Source organism: Coregonus lavaretus, assembly GCF_964263955.1.
Source record: "Coregonus lavaretus genome assembly, chromosome: 6".
In the NCBI taxonomy this organism is placed as follows: domain Eukaryota; kingdom Metazoa; phylum Chordata; class Actinopteri; order Salmoniformes; family Salmonidae; genus Coregonus; species Coregonus lavaretus.
Window position 1 is genome coordinate 4,967,321 of NC_139993.1, and position 24,965 is coordinate 4,992,285.

The window sequence follows — 24,965 nt, forward strand, 5'->3', positions numbered from 1 at the left end:
AGTATTGGAATTTCAATCATAAGAAGGTGAAAAAATTCAACTACAGAAACAGGTACAGCAGAAAAATACAATACTTTTTGTCTTTGGCTAGCTAGATAGTTGCTTTTGTACTAGCTAATATATATATTTTTATGCAATTGTATTTCAAGTCAAGCACTCTGTCAGTCTTTGGTAGCGTGCGTGGAACTTGCTTGACGCCTCAAAATCCAAAATGACATGGCGAACATAATGAGATGGTACCATCTTTCAGGCCTAAAACAAGAGCGCGGGTGAGGTTGCAGACGGGTGGTAAACAATCGTTTTATAGTTCCTGCTTGCACATTATTTTTAAGAATAAGGTAATGTGTTTGGTTATGATAAAAAAAAAAATGCTTTTGTCACGCGCACAGCCTGTTCGGAAAATGACATGGCTACAAGCAAACGTTAGCTACCTAGCTTAGTAGCAGAGGTTCTGCATCAGATTCATGCAGCTTTAGTACTGGTAGTCTGATCATAGTTATGATCATGGAATTCTGAACGCGTCATGCATCTACACCTACATTTAAGTGTCCGGATTCCCTTTTCCTACGCTATATTCAAATGCAAGTGTGCATTCTACAAACGGTGGAATAGGCAACATGATAACACAACATCTAATTACTGAAGCTAGCTAAAGGGATTGCAAACAGGTTAGCATAAAACCAAAAAAATGCTGTCTTGTATTTATGTGGCAAGCAATCACGTTCCTCACATGCTAGGAACGTATTTACTCCAACGTTATAATGAAAAAGTGCCAGTCGGCCCCAAAACACACATTTTATGGAGACTGTGATAGGAGTGCTGATGACGTCGCCCACTGTATGCGCTTTCGGTAGCCTGATTGCGTCCAGACTGAGGTCCGCAAAGCAGCCCTGACCACGTCCTGAAGTGGTCAGACAGATCTGAACACAATCAGACCACAAAGCGAATTTTGTGCGTCTAGAGCCGTCTTCTCAACGCGATCTTCGTATTCTAATCGCCAGGGACGCAACTTTGTTTTTAGAAGTGAGGGGGGTCATAACCTGTCGGGGGGTCTTCCCTCAGAATTTTTTGGGACATCTAAAACTCATTTCCTGCATTTCTACACAATCTAATACGACCCTTTTGGGGTCATTTTGTGGTCACTTATTGTAAATAATAATAGAATACAATACCGACACAATACATTATTTACCAATTCATTTCTATTGGGCACAAAATAATCTGAAACAAACAGCAAATGCATCCAACAAATTTGTAGAGTCAGAAGCTTGATGTAGTCATTGCGTGCTATGAATGTGGGGACCAAATACTTCACTTTTTACTACTTTAATACACATAAGTGAATTTATCCCAATTCTTTTGGTCCCCTAAAATTGGGGGACTATGTACAAAAAGGGCACTATAATACTTATCTTCTGACATATTTTCATTTTTATAAGCAAATTTAGACTTTCTCATCTTTTGGTTTGCTAAAGACGCGACCCCGTCATTCATTTCGATTAGTTTGATATTTACAGAGAGACCTACTCATTCGTTCTTTATGTTCTGTTGCCATTCTCAGTGGCAACATTCTTATCCCTTGCTTGCTGCTAGCTAGCCAACTTGCTACGGCTACACAGTCACTATTTGTACCGGTAAATGTGTGCTTTCATATTGTTTTCATTGGCAGCTGTGGTAAAAGCAGGATAAACGCCTCCGTTCTGTACATTACCTTGGAAAAAGGAACTCCGCAAAGGGACTCGGCTCCACCTCGTCCCGCTGCATCGTCCATTATTTCCAAGGTAATGTACAAAACGTCTGCATTTATCCCTTACGTATACCACAGGTATGACAACATTTATTTTGACTCTACTAATTACGTTGGTAACCAGTTTATAATAGCAATAAGGCACCTCTGGGTTTGTTGTATATGGCCAATATACCATGTCTAAGGGCTGTATCCAGGCACGCCGCATTGCGTTGTGCTTTATAACAGCCCTTAACCATGGTACAGTGCATTCGTAAAGTATTCAGACCCCTTGACTTTTTCCACATTTTGTTACGTTACAGCCTTATTCTAAAATTGATTAAATAAAAACATTTCCTCATCGATCTACACACAACACCCCATAATGACAAAGCGAAAACAGGTTTTTATAAATGTTTGCAAAAAGGGGAAACCCCCCCCCCCCCCCCCAATACCATATTTACATAAGTATTCAGACCCTTTGCTATGAGACTCGAAATCGAGCTCAGGTGCATCCTGTTTCCATTGATCAACACTTGAGATGTTTCTACAACTTGATTGGAGTCCACCTTTGGCAAATTCAATTGATTGTACATGATTTGGAAAGGCACACACCTGTCAGTTGACCAAGAACCATCGGGTTCTTGGTCACATCCCTGACCAAGGCCCTTCTCCCCCGATTGCTCAATTTGGCCGGGCGGCCAGCTCTAGGTAGAGTCTTGGTGGTTCCAGACTTCTTCCATTTAAGAATGATGGAGGCCACTGTGTTCTTGGGGACCTTCAATGCTGCAGGAATTTTTTGGCACCCTTCCCCAGATCTGTGCCTCGACACAATCCTGTCTCTGAGCTCTACGGACAATTCCTTCGACCTTATGGCTTGGTTTTTGCTCTGACATGCACTGTCAACTGTGGGACCTTATCCAGACAGGTGTGTGCCTTTCCAAATCATGTCCAATAAATTTGCAAAGAAAATCTAAAAACCTTCAGGTAGCGATACCTTGCGAAGCAATAGCTGCTCTCTATATCCCCTTGTAATGGCGTAGCAGGCGTAAAAGAAACACAGACCGGACAAATTACGTATTGGATCACAAAAACATAAACATTTTACATTACCATGTACAGTGGGGAGAACAAGTATTTAGTCAGCCACCAATTGTGCAAGTTCTCCCACTTAAAAATATGAGAGGCCTGTAATTTTCATCATAGGTACACATCAACTATGACAGACAAAATGAGAAAAGAAAATCCAGAAAATCACATTGTAGGATTTTTTATGAATTTATTTGCAAATTATGGTGGAAAATAAGTATTTGGTCAATAACAAAAGTTTCTCAATACTTTGTTATATACCCTTTGTTGGCAATGACACAGGTCAAACGTTTTCTGTAAGTCTTCACAAGGTTTTCACACACTGTTGCTGGTATTTTGGCCCATTCCTCCATGCAGATCTCCTCTAGAGCAGTGATGTTTTGGGGCTGTCGCTGGGCAACACGGACTTTCAACTCCCTCCAAAGATTTTCTATGGGGTTGGGATCTGGAGACTGGCTAGGCCACTCCAGGACCTTGAAATGCTTCTTACGAAGCCACTCCTTCGTTGCCCGGGCGGTGTGTTTGGGATCATTGTCATGCTGAAAGACCCAGCCACGTTTCATCTTCAATGCCCTTGCTGATGGAAGGAGGTTTTCACTCAAAATCTCATGATACATGGCCCCATTCATTCTTTCCTTTACACGGATCAGTGGTCCTGGTCCCTTTGCAGAAAAACAGCCCCAAAGCATGATGTTTCCACCCCCATGCTTCACAGTAGGTATGGTGTTCTTTGGATGCAACTCAGCATTCTTTGTCCTCCAAACACGACGAGTTGAGTTTTGACCAAAAAGTTCTATTTTGTTTTCATCTGACCATATGACATTCTCCCAATCCTCTTCTGGATCATCCAAATGCACTCTAGCAAACTTCAGACGGGCCTGGACATGTACTGGCTTAAGCAGGGGGACACGTCTTGCACTGCAGGATTTGAGTCCCTGGCGGCGTAGTGTGTTACTGATGGTAGGCTTTGTTACTTTGGTCCCAGCTCTCTGCAGGTCATTCACTAGGTCCCCCCGTGTGGTTCTGGGATTTTTGCTCACCGTTCTTGTGATCATTTTGACCCCACGGGGTGTGATCTTGCGTGGAGCCCCAGATCGAGGGAGATTATCAGTGGTCTTGTATGTCTTCCATTTCCTAATAATTGCTCCCACAGTTGATTTCTTCAAACCAAGCTGCTTCCCTATTGCAGATTCAGTCTTCCCAGCCTGGTGCAGGTCTACAATTTTGTTTCTGGTGTCCTTTGACAGCTCTTTGGTCTTGGCCATAGTGGAGTTTGGAGTGTGACTGTTTGAGGTTGTGGACAGGTGTCTTTTATACTGATAACAAGTTCAAACAGGTGCCATTAATACAGGTAACGAGTGGAGGACAGAGGAGCCTCTTAAAGAAGAAGTTACAGGTCTGTGAGAGCCAGAAATCTTGCTTGTTTGTAGTTGACCAAATACTTATTTTCCACCATAATTTGCAAATAAATTCATTAAAAATCCTACAACGCCCGGGCAACGAAGGAGTGGCTTCGTAAGAAGCATTTCAAGGTCCTGGAGTGGCCTAGCCAGTCTCCAGATCTCAACCCCATAGAAAATCTTTAGAGGGAGTTGAAAGTCCGTGTTGCCCAGCGACAGCCCCAAAACATCACTGCTCTAGAGGAGATCTGCATGGAGGAATGGGCCAAAATACCAGCAACAGTGTGTGAAAACCTTGTGAAGACTTACAGAAAACGTTTGACCTGTGTCATTGCCAACAAAGGGTATATAACAAAGTATTGAGAAACTTTTGTTATTGACCAAATACTTATTTTCCACCATAATTTGCAAATAAATTCATAAAAAATCCTACAATGTGATTTTCTGGATTTTCTTTCTCTCAATTTGTCTGTCATAGTTGACGTGTACCTATGATGAAAATTGCAGGCCTCTCATCTTTTTAAGTGGGAGATCTTGCACAATTGGTGGCTGACTAAATACTTTTTTCCCCCACTGTACCATGTTAAATGCGATAAACTATGTAGAATATTGGCCCTGTTGGAAACTAAAATTCCCTACCACATTGCACAGTTCAGACTGGATCTGATTTATCTCTAGAGAAACTGCAATGTGTGCATTGAGCAAACAGAAAAAACTCGAACAAAATGGAATTCAAGTAATTGAACCGACATCTGCTAAATGGCTTATTATTATTATTATTATTATTATTATTATTTTTATTATTGGTCAATTAGTTGTAGTTGTTTAAACAACTACAATTTTTCGGTTTTTAAAAACCGAAAAATAATCGACATTTAATTATTGACGCTCCTTTACAATAAATATTGAAGGTCTTATTCTAGTGACATGATGATCGATGCTTGACTGCCGTTTGACAAATAAAAATATTCTTATCCATAATAATCTCATCATGTAGACTAGCCTACCTGCACTGTATCTGGGAGCTGTTGGCTAGAGCGCACGTGCCAAGACCAGAGTAGGCACATTTGCTATTTTACTCAACAGTTTTTGTGCCAAAACTATCGGTAGAGTTGAAAATGCGATAGAATTCAGTACATGAAAAGTTAAGCAAAAAATTACATTTTGTGTCCACTATATCATCACGCACTGATTTTTGTCCTCAACAAGTCCATTTGGTGGAAACATACCACTGGTGGGAAAATGCGCATATTTTTTTTATGCGGATTCTAGAATATTTGCATAAATCTGTCTCCAATTGGATGGAAACTTAGCTAGTGACTGCCATTATTGACGTTGTTTGTGGTGATGTCAAAATGAGGGGTGTTATACAAAACAGTAATCAGCGATTTATATCATTTCTAACCAATCAGAGTATCAAAGCCAATAACGCAGTTTCAAAACAGTGCTTTACCCACGTGTTCTGGCCCAACCGATCGGTTACTGGGACCAATAAGAACGGTTAGTATGTGTTTGCGTTCTAGAAATCGTCGGGGAGGTACTTAGATCCAGACAGTCGTCACTAGTTACCACAGCCACAAAGTCTTAAACCCTGTGTATTTCAAAAATGTATTTAAATATTTAAACCTAACCACACTGCTAACCTCATGTCTAGCCTTAAATTAAGACCAAACAGCTTGTTTTTGTTTTCTTTAATTTTTACGATATAGCCAATTTTGACTTTGTGGCTGTGGTAACTAGTGACAACCGATCTAGACTCGTTGCAGATAAATAAATTAACGTCCTTGGGCATAGCGTTTGGCAGGAGCAAGGAGTTTGGGCAGCCAGGCAACCTAGCACAACATGTAGCCTACATTAAGCTCACCACTGTCTTCTCACATTTTTATTTTATGCTGCAGTGATCCTGAAGAGTCTTCCCAGTTCAGGCACGCTGGAAGACAACATATCCAATGGATCCAAAGAGGTACAGTCGGCGGTTGCAGTATGGAGAAGCTAGTGGGGGTTGGGAGGAGTATGGTGCCTCTGATACGAGCTACATCCTGGATCCATCATCCAGAGAGTGCAGCAAAGGCTCATTGAGGGGTAGCGGTGCTCCCTTCTCCCCAGACACAGATGGGGGCGTTGATGGAGATCCTGTGCAGCCCAGTGTGGACCTGGAACTCGCTCGTAAGAAGAAGGAGCTGGAGGTCATAGAGGAACAGATAGCTCGCAAGAAAGCTGTTCTTGCTATGCGAGAGCTTAAACACAGCGCTAAGGACATGCCTAAATCACAGATTGCGTCCACAACAGCGACGGGCATGTCTAAACAGACCAAGATGAACAATACAATAATCAAAACATATAACAATGTCGCGGACAAGTCGTCACGCATACCTCTTAAACGGAGGGTGCTGGACATTGTGAGTAAGCTCAGAAGAACACCAGTATGTTACCTACTTCGTAAGGTATGTACCTATTAGTTCTGTATTTATTGATCACAGTTGGGGTCAATTCTGAATTTAGTTTGGGGATTTGAATTGAATTGGTCACACACCACAGGAAGCAGAATTTAATTTGAATTAAAGGGATAGTTCATGCAAAATCTAGATTTGGATCTAATTCCCCTTTCAGTTGTCTGTAGAATTGAATTCAATGAAATTCAAATAGATAATTTATTCCATACATCATTATGTTGATGTTGACATCATGTATGGTGACCAATACTATGTTTGACATGTTCTAGCCCTTCAAGCTCGTCGTCATGTATACAGTTCATAAAGTGTAAGTACATTTATTCAATATTCCGTCTTGGGGCATTCAGTCTAAGGGCGTTCAAGTTAAGTCGCGCTGAAATGACTATCTGTTTTAGCAGCGCGTCTGACATTGAAGATATATCCAGAGTCGGAAGAACGTTCTTATTAAATCGGCATCCCTCACGTTACCTGTGCACAAGAAAGTATTAAAATCAAACGTATGTCAATGTTTGCACGCAGACACTCCGTTCTACTTCCTGTCTGTTGCGGCGCCTGTATTGCGAGGCTGATTAGTTAGGACAAACAGGTGAGAAACACAGACAGGTGTGCACGCAAAGCAATAACACAACATGGAATCCATGTTTGATTTGGAGTGGGGGGGGGGGGGGGGGGTAGCATCTATCAATTTAATTGAATTATTTCCCAATCTACCGACCACGTAAATATCCTTCGACGTGGGAAAAGGGTTGTCAAACAGGCACAGTCTAGGGTTGGGAAATAAGACGCAGGGTGGGTAAGTGCTATACTGCTAAACCCCTGGGCTAAACTCATCCTCCTAAAACATGTTATAATTACAGTGGTCTTGAGATATTTAAAGATTATTTTGTAGGTTGTCTCCCTTATACACTGATCAAAAATATAAAAGCAACATGTAAAGTGTTGGTCCCATGTTTCATGAGCTGAAATAAAAGATCCCAGAAATGTTCTATACACACAAAAAACGTATTAATCTTAAATGTTGTGCGCACATTTGTTTTCATCCCTGTTAGTGAGCATTTCCCCTTTGCCAAGATAATCCATTCACCTGACGGGTGTGGCATATCAAGAAGCTGATTAAACAGCATGATCATTACACAGGTTCACCTTGTGATGGGGACAATAAAAGGCCACTCTAAAATGTGGAGTTTTGTCACACAACACAATGCCACAGATGTCTCATGTTTTGAGGGAGCGTGCAATTGGCATGCTGAATGCAGGAATGTCCACTAGAGCTGTTGCCAGATAATTTAATGTTAATTTCTTTACCATAAGCCACCTCCAATGTCGTTTTAGAGAATTTGGCAGTATGTCCAACCGGCCTCACAACCGTAGACCACATGTATGGCGTTGTGTGGGCTAGCGGTTTGCTGATGTCAACATTGTGAACAGAGTGCCCCATGGTGGCGGTGGGGTTATGGTATGGGCAGGCATAAGCTACGGACAACAAACACAATTGCATTTTATTGATGACAATTTGAATGCACAGAGATACCGTGACGAGATCCTGAGGCCCATTGTCGTGCCATTCATCCGATGCCATCACCATTTGTTTCAGCATGATAATGCACAGCCCCATGTCGCAAGGATCTGTACACAATTCTTGGAAGCTGAAAATGTCCCAGTTCTTCCATGGCCTGCATACTCACCAGACATGTCACCCATTGAGCATGTTTGGGATGCTCTAGATTTACGTGTACGACAGCGTGTTCCAGTTCCCGCCAATATCCAGGAACTTCGCACAGCCATTGAAGAGGAGTGGGACAACATTCCACAGGCCACAATCAACACCCTGATCAACTCTATGCGAAGGAGATGCGTCGCACTGCATGAGGCAAATGGTGGTCACACCAGATACTGACTGGTTCTGATTCATGCCTCTACCTTTTTTTAAAGATATCTGTGACCAACAGATGCATATCTGTATTCCCAGTCATGTGAAATCCATAGATTAGGGCATAATTAATTTATTTAAATTGACTGATTTCCTTATATTAACTTTTACTCAGTAAAATCTTTTAAATTGTTGCATGTTGTGTTTATATTTTTGTTCACTATAATTCACAATTCACTTTACATGTTATTAAATGTAATGATAGAAAAACATCAATTTCTCAGAATGCATTAGATCAAACACTACAGAATGGAAGGGAACATTTCATGACAAAAATACAAACAAAATACTGTTTGACATCATTGAGTTATAATCAAACTAACATTTAAAATTGTATCTGTATTCTTCAGTAAGAGGTGGCAGATTATTTTGGCAAAAGATTTGTCAAAGCATTGAGACTCATATATTCATGTCAATTTCTTTCAATTAAATTCTACTTCCTTTATTTCAAATTCTGCTTCCTGTGACAAATTCAAATTTCAATTAATGTGTTGAATATAATTTTAATTCCGAATTGACATAAACCCTGTTATGAATAGATATTTCCTGATAGATCAAAAAGAAGTTGATGCTAGATAATATATAATGCCAAAAAAAGCTTTTGTGCAAAACATTTCCAGAATTAATCAGTTTTCTGTGTAGTGGAAAAACGTAAAACACCTTTATTGTTTACGGTTTATGCATAGCAAGAATAAAAAAGAAAACACCATCAGGGTGACCACCAGATCTTTCTTGATGTTTGGATTCTGATGTTTCTACTACATGGACTTAGCAGTAGAAAAACCTGGTTCTTACATTAACTATTAAGGGGTAAATAAAAACTGACCTTGGATCACTATCCAGGGGCAACTTCACATAATAAAATGGTCCTTTTAGTATTACATTTACATCATTTAGCAGATGCTCTTATCCAGAGCGACTTACAAATTGGTGCATTCAACTTATAATAGCCAGTGGGACAACCACCTTTTTTTTTTTGTGGGGGAAGAAGGATTACTTTATACTATTCCAGGTATTCCTTAAAGAGGTAGGTAGTATGTGGTATTTTGTAGCTCAGTTGGTAGAGCATGGCGCTTGTAACGCCAGGGTATTGGGTTCGATTCCTGGGACCACGCATACCTAAATTGTAGGCACGTATGACTGTAAGTCGCTTTAGATAAAAGCGTCTGCTAAATGGCATATATTCTATTAAAATATTCTCTATTTTCCTCCAGGATACCCCTGCCAAGGTGAAGAAACAAAACAAGATGCGAGCATTGGAGCTGATGATTAGCGCTTCCCTAGAAAATGAAGAGGCCCATCCTCTGAGACTGAGAGTGAGGGCTTTAACGAACCAACGACGCTATCCCAACAATGAGGAGGTATGTAGCCATAACAAAACATAGAGACCGGCAAAATAATCATAAGGAGGAAGTCAAGAAAACCATGGCCCCCGATTAATACAATGGATTTGTGCCATTGACACCCATTCCAAATAGGCTAGATATAAAGTGTCTACCTACTTGTACGCTTCATAATATTTTTTGTGTTCTTATAGGCCTATAGTTTTTTCTAGAATGTCACGGCTATATTAGTGTTATCTCTGTCAACCACTTGCATGAAAATGTTGTTATCCTTTCAGATGCATCAATTGCTACCTATCATGCTAGCAGTCATGGAGATGGACTTGGAGCATAGCTAGTCAGATAACAGCCAATCATTGCTGAATGAGTAATTATGAGTAAAATGCAGTTGACAGAATGCAACCAAATACAGTGCCCTCTGTAATTATTGGGACAGTGAAGCATTGTATCTTCTTTTGGCTCTACTCCACAAGTTTGAATTTGAAATTAAACAATTTTCATCCATATCGGGTGAACCGTTTAGAAATTACAGCACTTTCTGTACATAGTCCCCCATTTTAGGGGACCAAAAGTATTGGGACAAATTCCCTTATGTCTATTAAAGTAGTAAAAATGTAAGTATTTGGTCCAACATTCAGAGCTCGCAATGACTACATCAAGCTTTGTTGGATGCATTTGCTGTTTGTTTTGGTTGCGTTTCAGATTATTTTGTGCCCAATAGAAATGAATGGTAAATAATGTATAATAATTTTGGAGTCACTTTTATTGTAAATAAAAAATATAATATGTTTCTAAACACTTCTCCATTAATGTGGATCCTACCATTATTACGGATAATCCTGAATGAATCGTGAATAATTAGTGAGAAAGTTAGAGATGCACAAATATCATACCCCCATGCTAGCCTCCCGTTATTGTAATGGTGAGAGGTTAGTTTTTCTAGGGGGTATGATTTATTTGTGCGTCTGTAACTTTCTCACTTATAATTATTCACGATTCATTCAGGATTATCCGTAATTGTGGTAGGATCCACATTAATGGAGAAGTATTTAGAAACATATTCTACTCTTATTTACAATAAAAGTGACTCTAAAATGACACAATATACAGGATATGGATAAATAATGTACAGCTGACAGTATGCACTTTAACCTCATAGCCATTGTTTGATTTAAAATCCAAACTTTTGGAGTATAGAGCCAAAAGAAGAAAAACTGCTTCACTCTCCTAATAATTACGAAAGGCACTAATCTATCGTGACATTCAGATGAACAGAGCAAGCCCATGATAACACCAAGGTCGTTTGAAATGCACACATAAGCCATACGTAAATGAAGGCTACGTTTGATAGGCAGTCTTGATGATGCAAGCAGATCAAACACATTTTGTTTCTTTATAGCTGAAGTGGATAGATATTCATTGATATTTCCTCATGTCTCCTGTTAGGTGGTCCCTAATGATAAACAACATAAACCAACCATTCAGAGACCAGTTCACTCACTAAGGACACAGGAGAAAGACATAGCAGCCACAGGTTTCCAGCGCTTCCTCAATGTCCTCAACGAAGGGGTGGACATCAACAAGCTCTCAAAGATCGTCAATGATGTAAATGAGTTACCCGTTGTGGGCGAGGAGCTACCACAAGTTTGGCCCACTCTGCTCGAGGGTAATGTTGACTCCAGCAGTAGATCCAAGTCTTCTCCGGTTGAGGAGAAGAAGAAGGTGAGGCTTGAGGATGAGCAGCGGTACGAGCGGATGCAGACCCTGCTGGAGATCGTTGGGCTGGACCTGGGGGTTGAGGAGTTGGGTCGGCTGACAGACAGGACCAATGATAGGCTGTACGGGAAGATGGGAGACTTGAAAAGGAAGGAGAATGAGAAGGGAAAGGAGAAAGAGGAGAGAGAGCCCTCATTTAAACATCTCAGTACTTCCTCATTACCATCAGACAGCGCCAGCCCTAGCCCCCTTCTAAACCAGCACTCAAACATGACCGTTGAATACAGCAGCTCTAGTAACAGGGTATGGGACATAGAGAGACACAGGGACAGATCTGAGAGAGACAGGCACAGACACTCTAGTACCAGAGACAAGGACAGAGCGAGGGAGGAGGATATAGTCAGAGAAATTGACAAATCTGAAAGAGAGAGAGATGGACACAGACACTCTAGTACCAGAGAGAGAGACAAGGACCTACCAGTAGTCAGAGAAACGAAGAGATCAGAAAGAAATGGAGAGAAAGGCAGATACAGATCTGAGAGGGACAGATACAGATCTGAGAGACACAGGGACAGAGACCCAGAGAAAGACCGGGACAGATCTGAGAGAGACAGGGACAGATACAGATCTGAGAGAGACAGGTGGCTGCAAAGGGACAAACGTTCTAGGACCAGAGACTGGGACAGCGAGAGCAACTGGGATAGCAACTCTAGTACTAGAGACTGGGACATGGAGAGATCTGAGAAGGATAGGTATGGGGATGAGTCCAGGGAAAGCTCCATTGAGCTCAACTCATATTCCATGAACCCTATATACCCTGTTTCTCATCCTCCTCATGCATCTATGATGGCAACCTACTCCCCCATCCAGTACTCTCAGTATATGGCATACCAGAGCAGCCCCTACACCATCGCCTTCCCTCCAGGGTGGGGTTATCCCCCTGGTACCATGCCCCCTGGTACCATGCTTCCTGGTATTATGCCCCCTGGTACCATGCCACCTGGATTCATGCCACCTGGAATCATGCCCTCTGGTGCCATACCGCCTGGTAAAATGTCCCTCCTACCTAGCCCATATTACTCTAATGGCACCACATCCTTAAACCAGACATACGCATACACCCAGCCAGCTAGCAACCTCCAGCTCACATCTACCCAGCCTGCTAGCAACCTCCAGCTCTCATCTACCCAGCCTGCTAGCAACCTCCAGCTCTCATCTACCCAGCCTGCTAGCAACCTCCAGCTCTCATCTACCCAGCCTGCTAGCAACCTCCAGCTCTCATCTACCCAGCCTGCTAGCAACCTCCAGCTCTCATCTACCCAGCCTGCTAGCAACCTCCAGCTCTCATCTACCCAGCCTGCTAGCAACCTCCAGCTCTCATCTACCCAGCCTGCTAGCAACCTCCAGCTCTCATCTACCCAGCCTGCCAGCCCTGCAGCAGTCTTGCCCCTCCTACTTAACCCCCCAATTTGTCACAAGAAACTAGCTCCTTGGTATACAGAAAATACCCGAGCCCTGAAGCAAGTTTGCAGAAAATTGGAACGGAAATGGTGCTCCACCAAATTGGAGGTCTTCCGACTAGCTTGGAAAGACAGTACCGTGCAATATCGAAAAGCCCTCACTGCTGCTCGATCAGCCTACTTGTCCAACCTGATTGAGGAGAATAAAAACAATCCAGAATGTATTTCTGATACTGTCGAAAAGCTAACTAAAAAGCAGCATTCCCCAAGTGAGGATGGCCTTCACTTCACTTCAGCAGTGATGAATTCATGAAGTTCTATGATACTTGGCCCTCCTATGTTGAAAATAATAAATGGCTCCCTATCCACCGGATGTGTACCAAACTCAAAGTGGCAGTAATAAAGTCTCTCCTGAAAAAGCCAAACCTTGACCCGGAAAATCTAAAAAACGATCGGCCTATATCGAATATCCCATTCCTCTCAAACGTTTTTTGAAAAAGCTGTTGCGCAGCAACTCACTGCCTTCCTGAAGACAAATAATGTATACGAAATGCTCCAGTATGGTTTTAGACCCCATCATAGTACTGAGACTGCACTTATGAAGGTGGTAAATGACATTTTAATGGCGTCAGACCAAGGCTCTGCATCTGCCCTTGTGCTCCTAGACCTTAGAGACGCTTTTGACACTGTCGATCACCACATTCTTTTGGAGAGATTGCAAACCCTAATTGGTCTACGCGGACAAGGTCATGCCTGGTTTAGATCTTATCTGTCGGAAAGATATCAGTTCGTTTCTGTGGATTCTTCCTAGGTTCCTGCCTTTCTAGGGAGTTTTTCCTAGCCACCGTGCTCCTGCATTGCTTGCTCTTTGGGGTTTTAGGCTGGGTTCTGTAAAAGCACTTTGTGACATCTGCTGATGTAAAAAGGGCTTTATAAATACATACATTTGATGGATTGGTCTTAACTCAGAGATACACATACATCCAACCCTCTAGCAACCACCATCTCGCATACACCCAGCCCGCTAGCAACCGCCATCTCGCATACACCCAGCCCGCTAGCAACCGCAAGGAAAAGAGACAGAAGCATGCAGAAGCCGTAGCGAAAGTGTCCTGTCAGATGGCGACAAAGAAGTCCCCCTCTGAACCATGGTCCATGAAGAAATCAAAGGGGGGAAACAATATATTCTTCACAGGTATATTCATGAAGAGTTATCACAGTCATCTAAGGAAGTGTCAATATAAGTTGAAACGGCTTGCGAAGAGGGGGAATAAGGCTCACCAGCACAAAATAAAGCGATTGCTTGCAGAAGCAGCAGGGAAAGTGGCCCCTCAGGTGGCTGTAAAGGATTTCCCCTTTGAACTGGGGCCCAAGACCCAGAAGGAGTAGCAATGATAGAGGGGGAGAAACTACATGCTGACACGGTAGAATAAGTGGTCCCTCAGGAAGCTATATTTGTAATGAAACTAGCAAAATATGTGTTATAGTTTAACCTCATCCTTAAATGCTTCATGTTGAAGCTATTTTCAGTGTAATGTTTTTGTATTGTGTGTTTATGTGGTATGGGTAGGGCCAAGAGTTTTTATTGACTATGATATCTGCTCAGCATATGCATTTTCTCACCTGTTATAAACCAAATAATAAGGGTGTGGAGTTTACTTGGTCTGGTCATGTGGTCAGGAAAACTCCTGGCCCTGGGCATAGTACATGTGTATCAATGTGATGAAAAGACCATTGAAGGCGTCATGTTTATAAGTTCTCGTGCATGATAGCTAAAAGCAAGAAAACTGCCCATGGTTCACTCCCCAGTCCAGTCTATAGATCATCTTTAATTTGTATATATTTCATTGAATAAAAATGTATAATATTGAAAGTGTGGAGTATGTCAAAGTAATTTATTGGTTTATTATTAGAAAATTCCATGCTCTTTGTACTCTGTCCTATTGGTGGCAGTATTGCAATGTCGATCCTATGAAGCTGAAATCATAGAACTATAGACGAAGTCGACTGAGGAAACGAGTTTATGTTGGTTAACCAGTTGCCTTTATAACACATTTAATCTATAGAATTTATATTACAGTCAAACCACTCCGATTTTTAAGAGAGACTGGTAGTGTGCATGCAAGTTGTTTGACACCTCAAGATCCAGAATGAGACGGTGAACGCAAAGGCCTGCGCGAGGGTAGCATCAGCGCAGGAGAAGCGGGCAGACTCGAGGTAGACCATCATTAGCTACAATCAATGTTTTCACATTTTCATAATAAGTGGCATTGTAACAATTTCATATATTTTTCTATCGATATTCTATCTTGCATGCTTACATTTACAATAGTTAGCAAGGTATACGCCAGCCTGCTCTGAAAATTACATTACAAACTAGCTAGGTAGTTAACTATAGCTAGCTGGCTAACGTTAGCACATTTCAACTGTCATTTAGCAGACGCTCTTATCCAGAGCGATTTACAAATTGGTGCATTCAACTTATGATAGCCAGTGGGACAACCACTTTTTTGTGGGGGGGGGGGGTGGAAGGATTACTTTTATACTATTCCAGGTTTATTTTACATTTATTTAACTAGGTAAGTCAGTTAAGAACAAATTCTTATTTACAATGACGGCCTACACCGGACGACGCTGGGCCAATTGTGCGGACTCCCAATCACGGCCGGTTGTGATACTGCCTGGAATCTAACCAGGGGGTCTGTAGTGATGCCTCAAGCACTGAGATGCAGTGCCTTAGACCGCTGCGCCACTCGGGAGCATTCAAAACAATAACGTACAAGCAAGCTAGCATTATATAAGTGAAATGCAATTACCTATATATTGGAACTCAATTTGTTTGTTTAGAAGCCTGTTAATTAGTTTGAGTCCTTATGTCTTGCCTTGAACATGCATATCGGGGCAAAGAACATCTAATATAGCATAATCAACCACATCACATACTTACTGTTATATAGTTGACACACAGTAAAGTTCACCACCTCTTTATTATGTGCAGTGAATCTGGAATGTCAGCCCAGCTCAGGCACCTTGGCAGGATATACCCAATGGATCCAGAGAGGCACAGTCAACAGAGGCAGTATGAGGAACCAGAGAGGTACAGTCGGCGGAGGGAGTACGGAGAACCGAGCTCAGGACAATGGGACAATGGCCTTGAGAAGAGAGGCAACAGCCAGGGTATGGCCAGAGAGCCCTACAGTGAATACTCCAGCATGAGGAGGACTAGAGAAGGTTGGGAGGAGTATGGTGCTTCCTCTGCTATGAACTACAGCATGGACCCATCGTCCAGAGACTGGAGCAAAGGCTCATTGAGGGGTAGCGGTGCTCCCTTCTCCCCAGACACAGATGATGGAGATCCTGTGGAGCCCAGTGTGGAGGACCTGGAGCTCGCTCGTAAGAAGAAGGAGCTGGAGGTCATAGAGGAACAGATAGCTCGCAAGAAAGCTGTTCTTGCTATGCGAGAGCTTAAACACAGAGCTAAGGACATGCCTAAATCACAGATTGCGTCCACAACAGCGACGGGCATGTCTAAACAGACCAAGATGAACAATACAATAATCAAAACATATAACAATGTTGCGGACAAGTCGTCACGCATACCTCTTAAACGGAGGGTGCTGGACATTGTGAATAAGCTCAGAAGAACACCGGTAGGTTACCTACTTCGGAAGGTATGTACCTATTAGTTCTGAATGTATTAATCAGGGTTGGGGTCAATTCTGAATTATATTGCTAATTGGTCATTAATTCCCATAAAATTATTGGATTTTAATTGGCCACACCACAGGAAGCAGAATTGAATTTGAATTAAAGGGATAGTTCAGGTAAAATCTAGATTTGGGTCGAATTCCCCTTTCAGTTGTCTGTAGAATTGAATTCAATATAATTCTAATAGATCATTTATTCCATACATCATTATGTTCATGTTGACATCATGTATGGTGACCAATACTATGTTTGACATGTTCTAGCCCTACAAGCTCGTCGTCATGTATACAGTTAATAACTTGTAAGTACATTTATCTAACATTCGGTCTTGGGGCATGTCATTGGAGAATTGTTTAAGTTAAGTCATGCTGAAATTACTAACTGTTTTAGCAGCGCGTGTCTGACGTTGGAAGATATATCCATAGTCGGAACACAGTTCTTATTAAATCGGCATCCCTCACAAAATCAAGTATGAATGTCAATGTTTGCGCGCACGCACTCCCTTTCTACTTCCTGCCTGTTGCAGCACAGCACCCTTATTGCAAGGCTGATTAGTTGGGACATACAGGTGTAAAACACAGACAAGCGTGTGCACAAAGCAATAACACAACATGGAATCCGTGTTTGAGTTTGATTTGGAGGGGAGGGAAGGTAGCATCCATCAATTGAATTGAATTATTTCCTGGGCACTGCTCGGCAACGCAAATCAGAACCGTCTACCAACCACGGAAATTCCCTCCGACGTGGGAAAAGTGTCACCAAACAGGCACAGTCTAGGGTCGGGAAATAAGACGCAGGGTGGGAAAGTGCTATACTGCTAAACCCCTGGGCTAAACATGTTCTTAAAACATTTCATTTTTAAAACTCAACCTCCTAAAACAAGTTATAATTAGTGGTCTGGAGATATTCAAAGATAATTATGTAGGTTGTCTGTAATAATTTAGAGCCTCCTGTAGCTCAGTTGGCTCACAGGGGGCTAACTGTAAGTCGCTCTGGATAAGAGCGTCTGCTAAAAATGACAACAAAAAAATCATTCACTTTAAATGTTATTAAATGTAATGATAGAAAAACATACATTTCTCAGAATGCATTAGATCAAACACTCCAGAATGGAAGGGAACATTTCATGACAAAAATACAAACAAAATACTGTTTGACATCATTGAGTTTTAATCAAACTAACATTTAAAATGGTATCTGTATTCTTTAGTAAGAGGTGGCAGGTGACTTTGGCAAATAATTTGTCAAAGGATTGAGACTCATATATTCATGTCACAGTTGAATTTATTTAAAATTCTACTTCCTTTATTAAAAAGTATATTCAAATTCTGCTTCCTGTGGGGTGTGAACAATTCAAATTTGAATTTCAATTAATGGGTTGAATTTAATTACATTCCGAATTGACCTCAACACTGTTATGAATAGATCTTCCCTGATAGATCAAAAAGAAGTTGCTGGATAGTAAACAATGCCAAAAAAAAAGCAGAAAATCAAAGCACTAGCGTGTAGTGGAAAAAAAGAAAGCCTTTATTGTTTATGGCTTATGCATAGCAAAAATAAAAAATGCACCAATGCCCCCCCCCTTTCCCCTAACACAGATCTAGGATCAGTTACCCAAATCCTGGAACTTACATTAACCATTAAGAGGTAAATAAAAACGGACCTTAGATCACTATTCAGGGGCAACTGCATTACACATACTAAAATATTGTCTCTATTTTCCTCCAGGATACCCCTGCCAAGCCGAAAAAACGAAACAAAATACGAGCACTGGAGATGATGATTAGCGCTTCCCTAGAAAATGAAGAGGCCCATCCTCTGAGACTGAGGGTGAGGGCTTTAACGAACCAACGACGCTATCCCAACAATGAGGAGGTATGTAGCCATAACAAAACATAGAGACCGGCAAAATAATCATAAGGAGGAAGTCAAGAAAACCATGGCCCCCGATTAATACAATGGATTTGTGCCATTGACACCCATTCCAAATAGGCTAGATATAAAGTGTCTACCTACTTGTACGCTTCATAATATTTTTTGTGTTCTTATAGGCCTATAGTTTTTTCTAGAATGTCACGGCTATATTACTGTTATCCCTGTCAACCACCTGATGCATCAATTGCTACCTAGCATGCGAACAGTCATTGAGATGGACTTGTAGCATAACTAGCCAGCTAAAAGCCAATCATTGCTGAATGAGTAATTATGAGTAAAAAGCAGTTGACAGAATGCAACCAAATACATCCATTGTGACATTCAGATGAACATACAAGCCCATGATAACACAAAGGTACTGTGAAATGCACACATAAGCGATACGTAAAGGAAGGCTACGTTTGATGTGCGGTGTTGATGATGGAAGCAGATCAAACACATTTAGTTTGTTTTAGTGCTGAGCGATTAGTGCTTTTTGATTTCAGTTTCGATTATTTTTTTTAAACATTAAATGCATCGTGCATTATGTGGGTTGAATGCTCTAACAACACAGAATAAAACAGTTAATAAAAGTCCCATGATGGTAGTGACTGCTTATCACTTATTAACCATCATTTATTCACATTACTTTAATTTAATAAAATATTTCAGTTGTGTATATTGCATTTGTTTTATTTTATGACTTTATTATTTCATTCCAAGTCATCTCATCTCTATAGAGCTGCTGTCTGACAAAATCACTATTTTGAAGTTCTTCAAAGTAAATAAGGCATACTTTTTTTGTTGTTTGTCATTTAGCAGAAGCTCTTATCCAGAGCGACTTACAGGAGCAATTAGGGTTAAGTGCCTTGCTCAAGGGCACATCGACAGATTTTTCACCTAGTCGGCTCGGGGATTAGAATCAGCGACCTTTCGGTTACCGGCACAACGCTCTTAACCACTAAGCTACCTGCCGCCCCATTTTATGACTGCTGAATACCAACTATCAATCACTTAGGTCATGTATTTTCAGGTAGAGATACCTTGCGAAGCAAAAGGTGCTCTCTATATCACCTCACGATCTCGCATTATTTTCTCTTCAGTAGCAGGCATAAAAGAAACACAGACCGGACAAGTATATGCGCAATGGATTATTGTAATTGTAGTTAATTACCACGTTTTATGCTCTAAACTATGTAGAATATTGGCCTGTTGGAAACTACATCGCACAGTTCAGGCTGGATCTGATTTATCTCTGATTTATGCAATGTGCGCATTGAGCTCACAGAACGAAATGGAATTCAAATAATTGAACCTACGTCGGTCAATTAGTTGTTTAAAAAAACAAAAAATAACCGACATTTCAGTTAATCGCCCTGCACTAGTTTGTTTATAGCTGAAGTGGATAGATATTCATAGATATTTCCTCATGTCTCCTGTTAGGTGGTCCCTAATGATAAACAACATAATCCAACCATTCAGAGACCAGTTCACTCACTAAGGACACAGGAGAAAGACATAGCAGCCACAGGCTTCCAGCGCTTCGTTAATGTCCTCAACGAAGGAGTGGACATCAACAAGCTCTCAAAGGTCGTCAACAACGAAAATGAGTTACTCATTGTGGGCGAGGAGCTACCACAAATTTGGCCCACTCTGCTCGAGGGTAATGTTGACTCCAGCAGTAGATCCAAGTCTTCTCCTCCGGTTGAGGAGAAGAAGAAGGTGAGGCTTGAGGATGAGCAGCGGTACGAGCGGATGCAGACCCTGCTGGAGATCGTTGGGCTGGACCTGGGGGTTGAGGAGTTGGGTCGGCTGACAGACAGGACCAATGATAGGCTGTACGGGAAGATTGGAGACTTGAAAAGGAAGGAGAATGAGAAGGGAAAGGAGAAAGAGGAGAGAGAGCCCTCATTTAAACATCTCAGTACTTCCTCATTACCATCAGACAGCGCCAGCCCTAGCCCCCTTCTAAACCAGCACTCAAACATGACCGTTGAATACAGCAGCTCTAGTAACAGGGTATGGGACATAGAGAGACACAGGGACAGATCTGAGAGAGACTGGCACAGATACAGATCTGAGAGAGACAGGGACAGATACGGATCTGAGCAACACAGAGACCCAGAGAAAGACAGGGACGGAGGCAGAGAGAAAGACCGGGACAGAGAGAGCGATCGGGACAGATCTGAGAGAGACAGGGACCCAGAGAAAGACAGGGACGGAGGCCGAGAGAAAGACCGGGACAGAGCGAGAGACCTGGACAGATCTGAGAGAGACAGGGACCCAGAGAAAGAGAGGGACGGAGGCAGAGAGAAAGACCGGGACAGATCTGAGAGAGACAGGGACAGATACAGATCTGAGAGAGACAGGGACAGAGACCCAGGGAAAGGCAGGGACGGAGGCCGAGAGAAAGACCGGGACAGAGTGAGAGATGGGGACAAATCTGAGAGGGACAGGAACCGATACAGATCTGAGAGAGACAGAAACCGAGAGATAGACAAGGACATAGACAGGTGGCTGCAAAGGACCAGAGACGGCTCCATTGAGCTCAACTCATACTCCATGAACCCTATATACCCTGTTTCTCATCCTCCTCATGCATCTATGATAGCAACCTACTCCACCACCCAGTACTCTCAGTATATGGTATACCAGAGCAGCCCCTACACCATCGCCTTCCCTCCAGGGTGGGGTTATCCCCCTGGTACCATGCCCCCTGGTACCATGCTTCCTGGAATTATGCCCCCTGGTACCATGCCACCTGGAATCATGCCGTCTGGTGCCATGCCCCCTTGTACCATGCTTCCTGGTATTATGCCCCCTGGTACCATGCTTCCTGGAATCATACCCACTGGTGCCATGCCACCTGGTATAATGCCCCGTGGAATCATGCCTGCTGGTACCATGCTGCCAGGTAAAAAGCCCCTCCTACCTAATCCCCCTGGTATTATGCCCACTGGAATCATGCCCGCTGGTGCCATGCCCCCTTGTACCATGCTTCCTGGTATTATGCCCCCTGGTACCATGCTTCCTGGAATCATACCCACTGGTGCCATGCCACCTGGTATAATGCCCCCTGGAATCATGCCTGCTGGTGCCATACCGCCTGGTAAAAAGCCCCTCCTACCTAACCCCCCTGGGGATCTACCCTACACCAACTTCCCCCCATATTACTCTAATGGCACCACAGCCTTAAACCAGACATACGCATACACCCAGCCTGCTAGCAACCTCCAGCTCTCATCTACCCAGCCTGCCAGCACTCCAGCAGTCTTAACTCAGAGATACACATACATCCAACCCTCTAGCAACCACCATCTCGCATACACCCAGCCCGCTAGCAACCACCATCTCGCATACACCCAGCCCGCTAGCAACCACCATCTCGCATACACCCAGCCCGCTAGCAACCACCATCTCGCATACACCCAGCCCGCTAGCAACCGCAAGGAAAAGAGACAGAAGCATGCAGAAGCCGTAGCGAAAGTGTCCTGTCAGATGGCGACAAAGAAGTCCCCCTCTGAACCATGGTCCATGAAGAAAGCAAAGGGGGGAAACAATATATTCTTCACAGGTATATTCATGAAGAGTTATCACAGTCATCTAAGGAAGTGTCAATATAAGTTGAAACGGCTTGCGAAGAGGAGGAATAAGGCTCACCAGCACAAAATAAAGCGATTGCTTGCAGAAGCAGCAGGGAAAGTGGCCCCTCAGGTGGCTGTAAAGGATTTCCCCTTTGAACTGGGGCCCAAGAAAGAACCAGAAGGTGAGAATCTACATGCTGACGCTGCAGAGAAAGTGGCTCCTCAGGTGACTGCAATGGACTCTGGGGCCCCCTCTGAAATGGGCCCCAATAAAAAAAAAAAGTTGTATCCAGGTATATTCATGATGATTCTAATCAGACGTCTAAAGAGGCATTCGTACAAGATAAAAGTGAAGAAGAAGCATCTTGCAAAGAGAAGGAAAAAGGCTTGCCAGTACAAAGGGAAGATACCATTTGTAGACACTACGGAGAAAGTGCCTCTAGAGGCTGCAAAGGACTCTGGGGACCCCTCTGAACCAGGGTCCAAGAAAAAGAAAAAAAAGAAAACACTAAAGGAAAAAGGAGGTATATGCTACCCAGGGATATTCATAAGGGTACACAGAACCAATATGACAAAGGGGAAACTGGCAAAGGCAAAAACAGCTGCTGAAGGCACTGAGGTCATTTCTGAACCAGCACCCAAAATGGAAGGGGAGGGAGGAATGACAGAAGGTGAGGAACTGCTTGCAGACACAATAGAGAAACCGCTTCCTCAGGTGGCTGCAAATGACTCTGGGCTTCTCTCTGAACCAGGGCCCAAGAAAGAACCAGAAAGAGAGGAAGAAACTAAGTTGGAAGAGGATAAACTACTTGCAGATCATGTGGAGAAAGTGTCTGTAAAGGGCCCTCACATCCTCTTGGAACCAAAGGCTGAGAAAGACAGAGAAGGAGAGGACGACGCAATTATAGATGGGGAGAAACTGCTAGCAGATGCTGTGGAGAAAGCAGCTACAACGGGCCCTGGCTTCCTCTCTGAACCAGAGGCTGAGAAAGAGACAAGGGGAGAAACAACCAGTGGCATGATAATTAATGGAGGCAATAAAAGGTTGGTGCTTTAAAAAAAACACATTTGTATTGCATTGTAATTGTTGGAAGTAATGTCTTTGGTATGGAAGTGATGTTCTCCCTTGGTTATCTGAATTAACCTCATCCTAGTGAAAACCTGGGTATGTTGACCTTTTGTCTACCTATGACTTGGCGTTCACCATTCAATCACATTCTGTCCTTGTTTTGGCAAAGTCTTTTAATAACATTGAATTTCTTAAATGTTCCTCAGCTTGACGATTTCAACCTGAAGATGGGCACGCCTAACATAGCCTCAAAGGATGGCTGGCTGTTGTAAGTAAAAGCACCAGAAATACAACATCTCTTTCAAGAGAACATGATTGTATTCTATCATAGCGAGTCATTAATCTCAACTCTTTCTCTTTTCTGCAGATCTTCACTGGGCATCATGAGCTCATCTCCCACTAGAATATAACCTGCTGCTGACCCATCCAGACCCTATGGACATCAGTTGGCTTACATTCTTTCCTATCAAACATTTATAGATTTGTAATGAAACAAACAAAGGATTTCTTAAAGTTAAGCCTTGTCCTTAAATGCTTCATATTGAAGTTATTTTCAGTGTAATTTATTGGTATTGTGTGTATGTGGTATGGGTAGGGCCTAGCCCATTCATATATGCTAAGTACCTTTAGCGCCTATTGACGATAGTATCTTCTGGCCGGGGGAGTTTTATTAAGAGCCCCGACACTTGCACTAAACGTTAACACGCATTGCTTGCAGTACGATTTTGGAAACATAAGGAACTATCTTACATATCAGCGAAAAAAAAGTTACATTACAACGCACCTTTATTGGGTTAGGGTTCCCACACGGCCATATTTTCATGTTACTGTGCTTGTTTACGGAAAACAGTCGACTACCTGTGCTAGTTAGCTATCTGCGTCTCCAAACACCTGTGTGTAAACGGAAGATGGACACCACAAACGTGTTGTCACTGAAAAATACTGTCGACTGCAACTCTGTTAAAACCGGTTATAACAGTAGAGTAAGTGTATATTTTGCATATGAAAGTAGATGGCTTTATGTTTCTAGAACCATACCGCAATTGAGAATCGAATTGCATTTAGATGGAGTATTTCGCTGCCAGAGACAAATCGCCTCAAACAGTATATGTAAGGTCCTTGGACTATAAGGAGTAAAGTTAGGCTCCTTTAGTCCATTATTGGGCTAGGGGTAGGGCCAGGAGTTTTTCTTGACCATGATATCTGATCAGCAAACACATGTTCTCTCCTGTTATAAACCAAATAAGGGCGGGGAGTTTACTTGGTCTGGTCATGTGGTCAGGAAAAACTCCTGGCCTTAAGCATAGTACATGTGTATCAATGCGACTATTGACGGCATTATGTTTGTAAGTTCTCATGCCTGAAAACTGCCCATGTTTCACTCCCCAGTTTAGTCGGACCTCCTATTTCTATAGATCATCTTTCACTTTGTAAGTATGTAATTGAATAAAATATTCTGTCTATTGTAAGTGTGTAGTGTATCATATTTCAAAGTAACTTCACCAATGCATTGAGCTGCACAACTTCCATTGGTTTTGTATTAGAAAATTCCATGCACTTTCGCACTCTGCCC

The 24,965-nt window shown here is 42.4% G+C and overlaps 2 protein-coding genes across 3 annotated transcripts; both read left to right on the forward strand.

Moving 5' to 3' along the window:
- Nucleotides 1–14: 14 nt before the first annotated feature.
- LOC311130414 (uncharacterized protein) lies at nt 15–13,506 on the forward strand. 2 transcript variants are annotated; one of them, XM_084163137.1, is made up of 4 exons: nt 15–52; nt 6,114–6,659; nt 9,813–9,959; nt 11,388–13,506. In XM_084163137.1, exons 2-4 carry the CDS (start codon nt 6,165–6,167, stop codon nt 13,428–13,430), a joined length of 2,685 nt encoding a protein of 894 aa, XP_084019263.1. In that variant the 5' UTR covers nt 15–52; nt 6,114–6,164; the 3' UTR covers nt 13,431–13,506. The 2 variants fall into 2 exon arrangements, with proteins under 2 accessions (XP_084019263.1, XP_084019264.1); XM_084163138.1 differs by lacking the exon at nt 15–52 and adding an exon at nt 6,938–6,975.
- Nucleotides 13,507–15,102: 1,596 nt separating this feature from the next.
- LOC311130595 (uncharacterized protein) lies at nt 15,103–24,859 on the forward strand. Its single transcript, XM_084163377.1, has 7 exons — nt 15,103–15,334; nt 16,116–16,788; nt 18,554–18,700; nt 20,183–22,994; nt 23,076–23,367; nt 23,599–23,660; nt 23,760–24,859. Exons 2-6 carry the CDS (start codon nt 16,126–16,128, stop codon nt 23,615–23,617), a joined length of 3,933 nt encoding a protein of 1,310 aa, XP_084019503.1. The 5' UTR covers nt 15,103–15,334; nt 16,116–16,125; the 3' UTR covers nt 23,618–23,660; nt 23,760–24,859.
- The last annotated feature ends 106 nt before the right edge of the window (nt 24,860–24,965 follow it).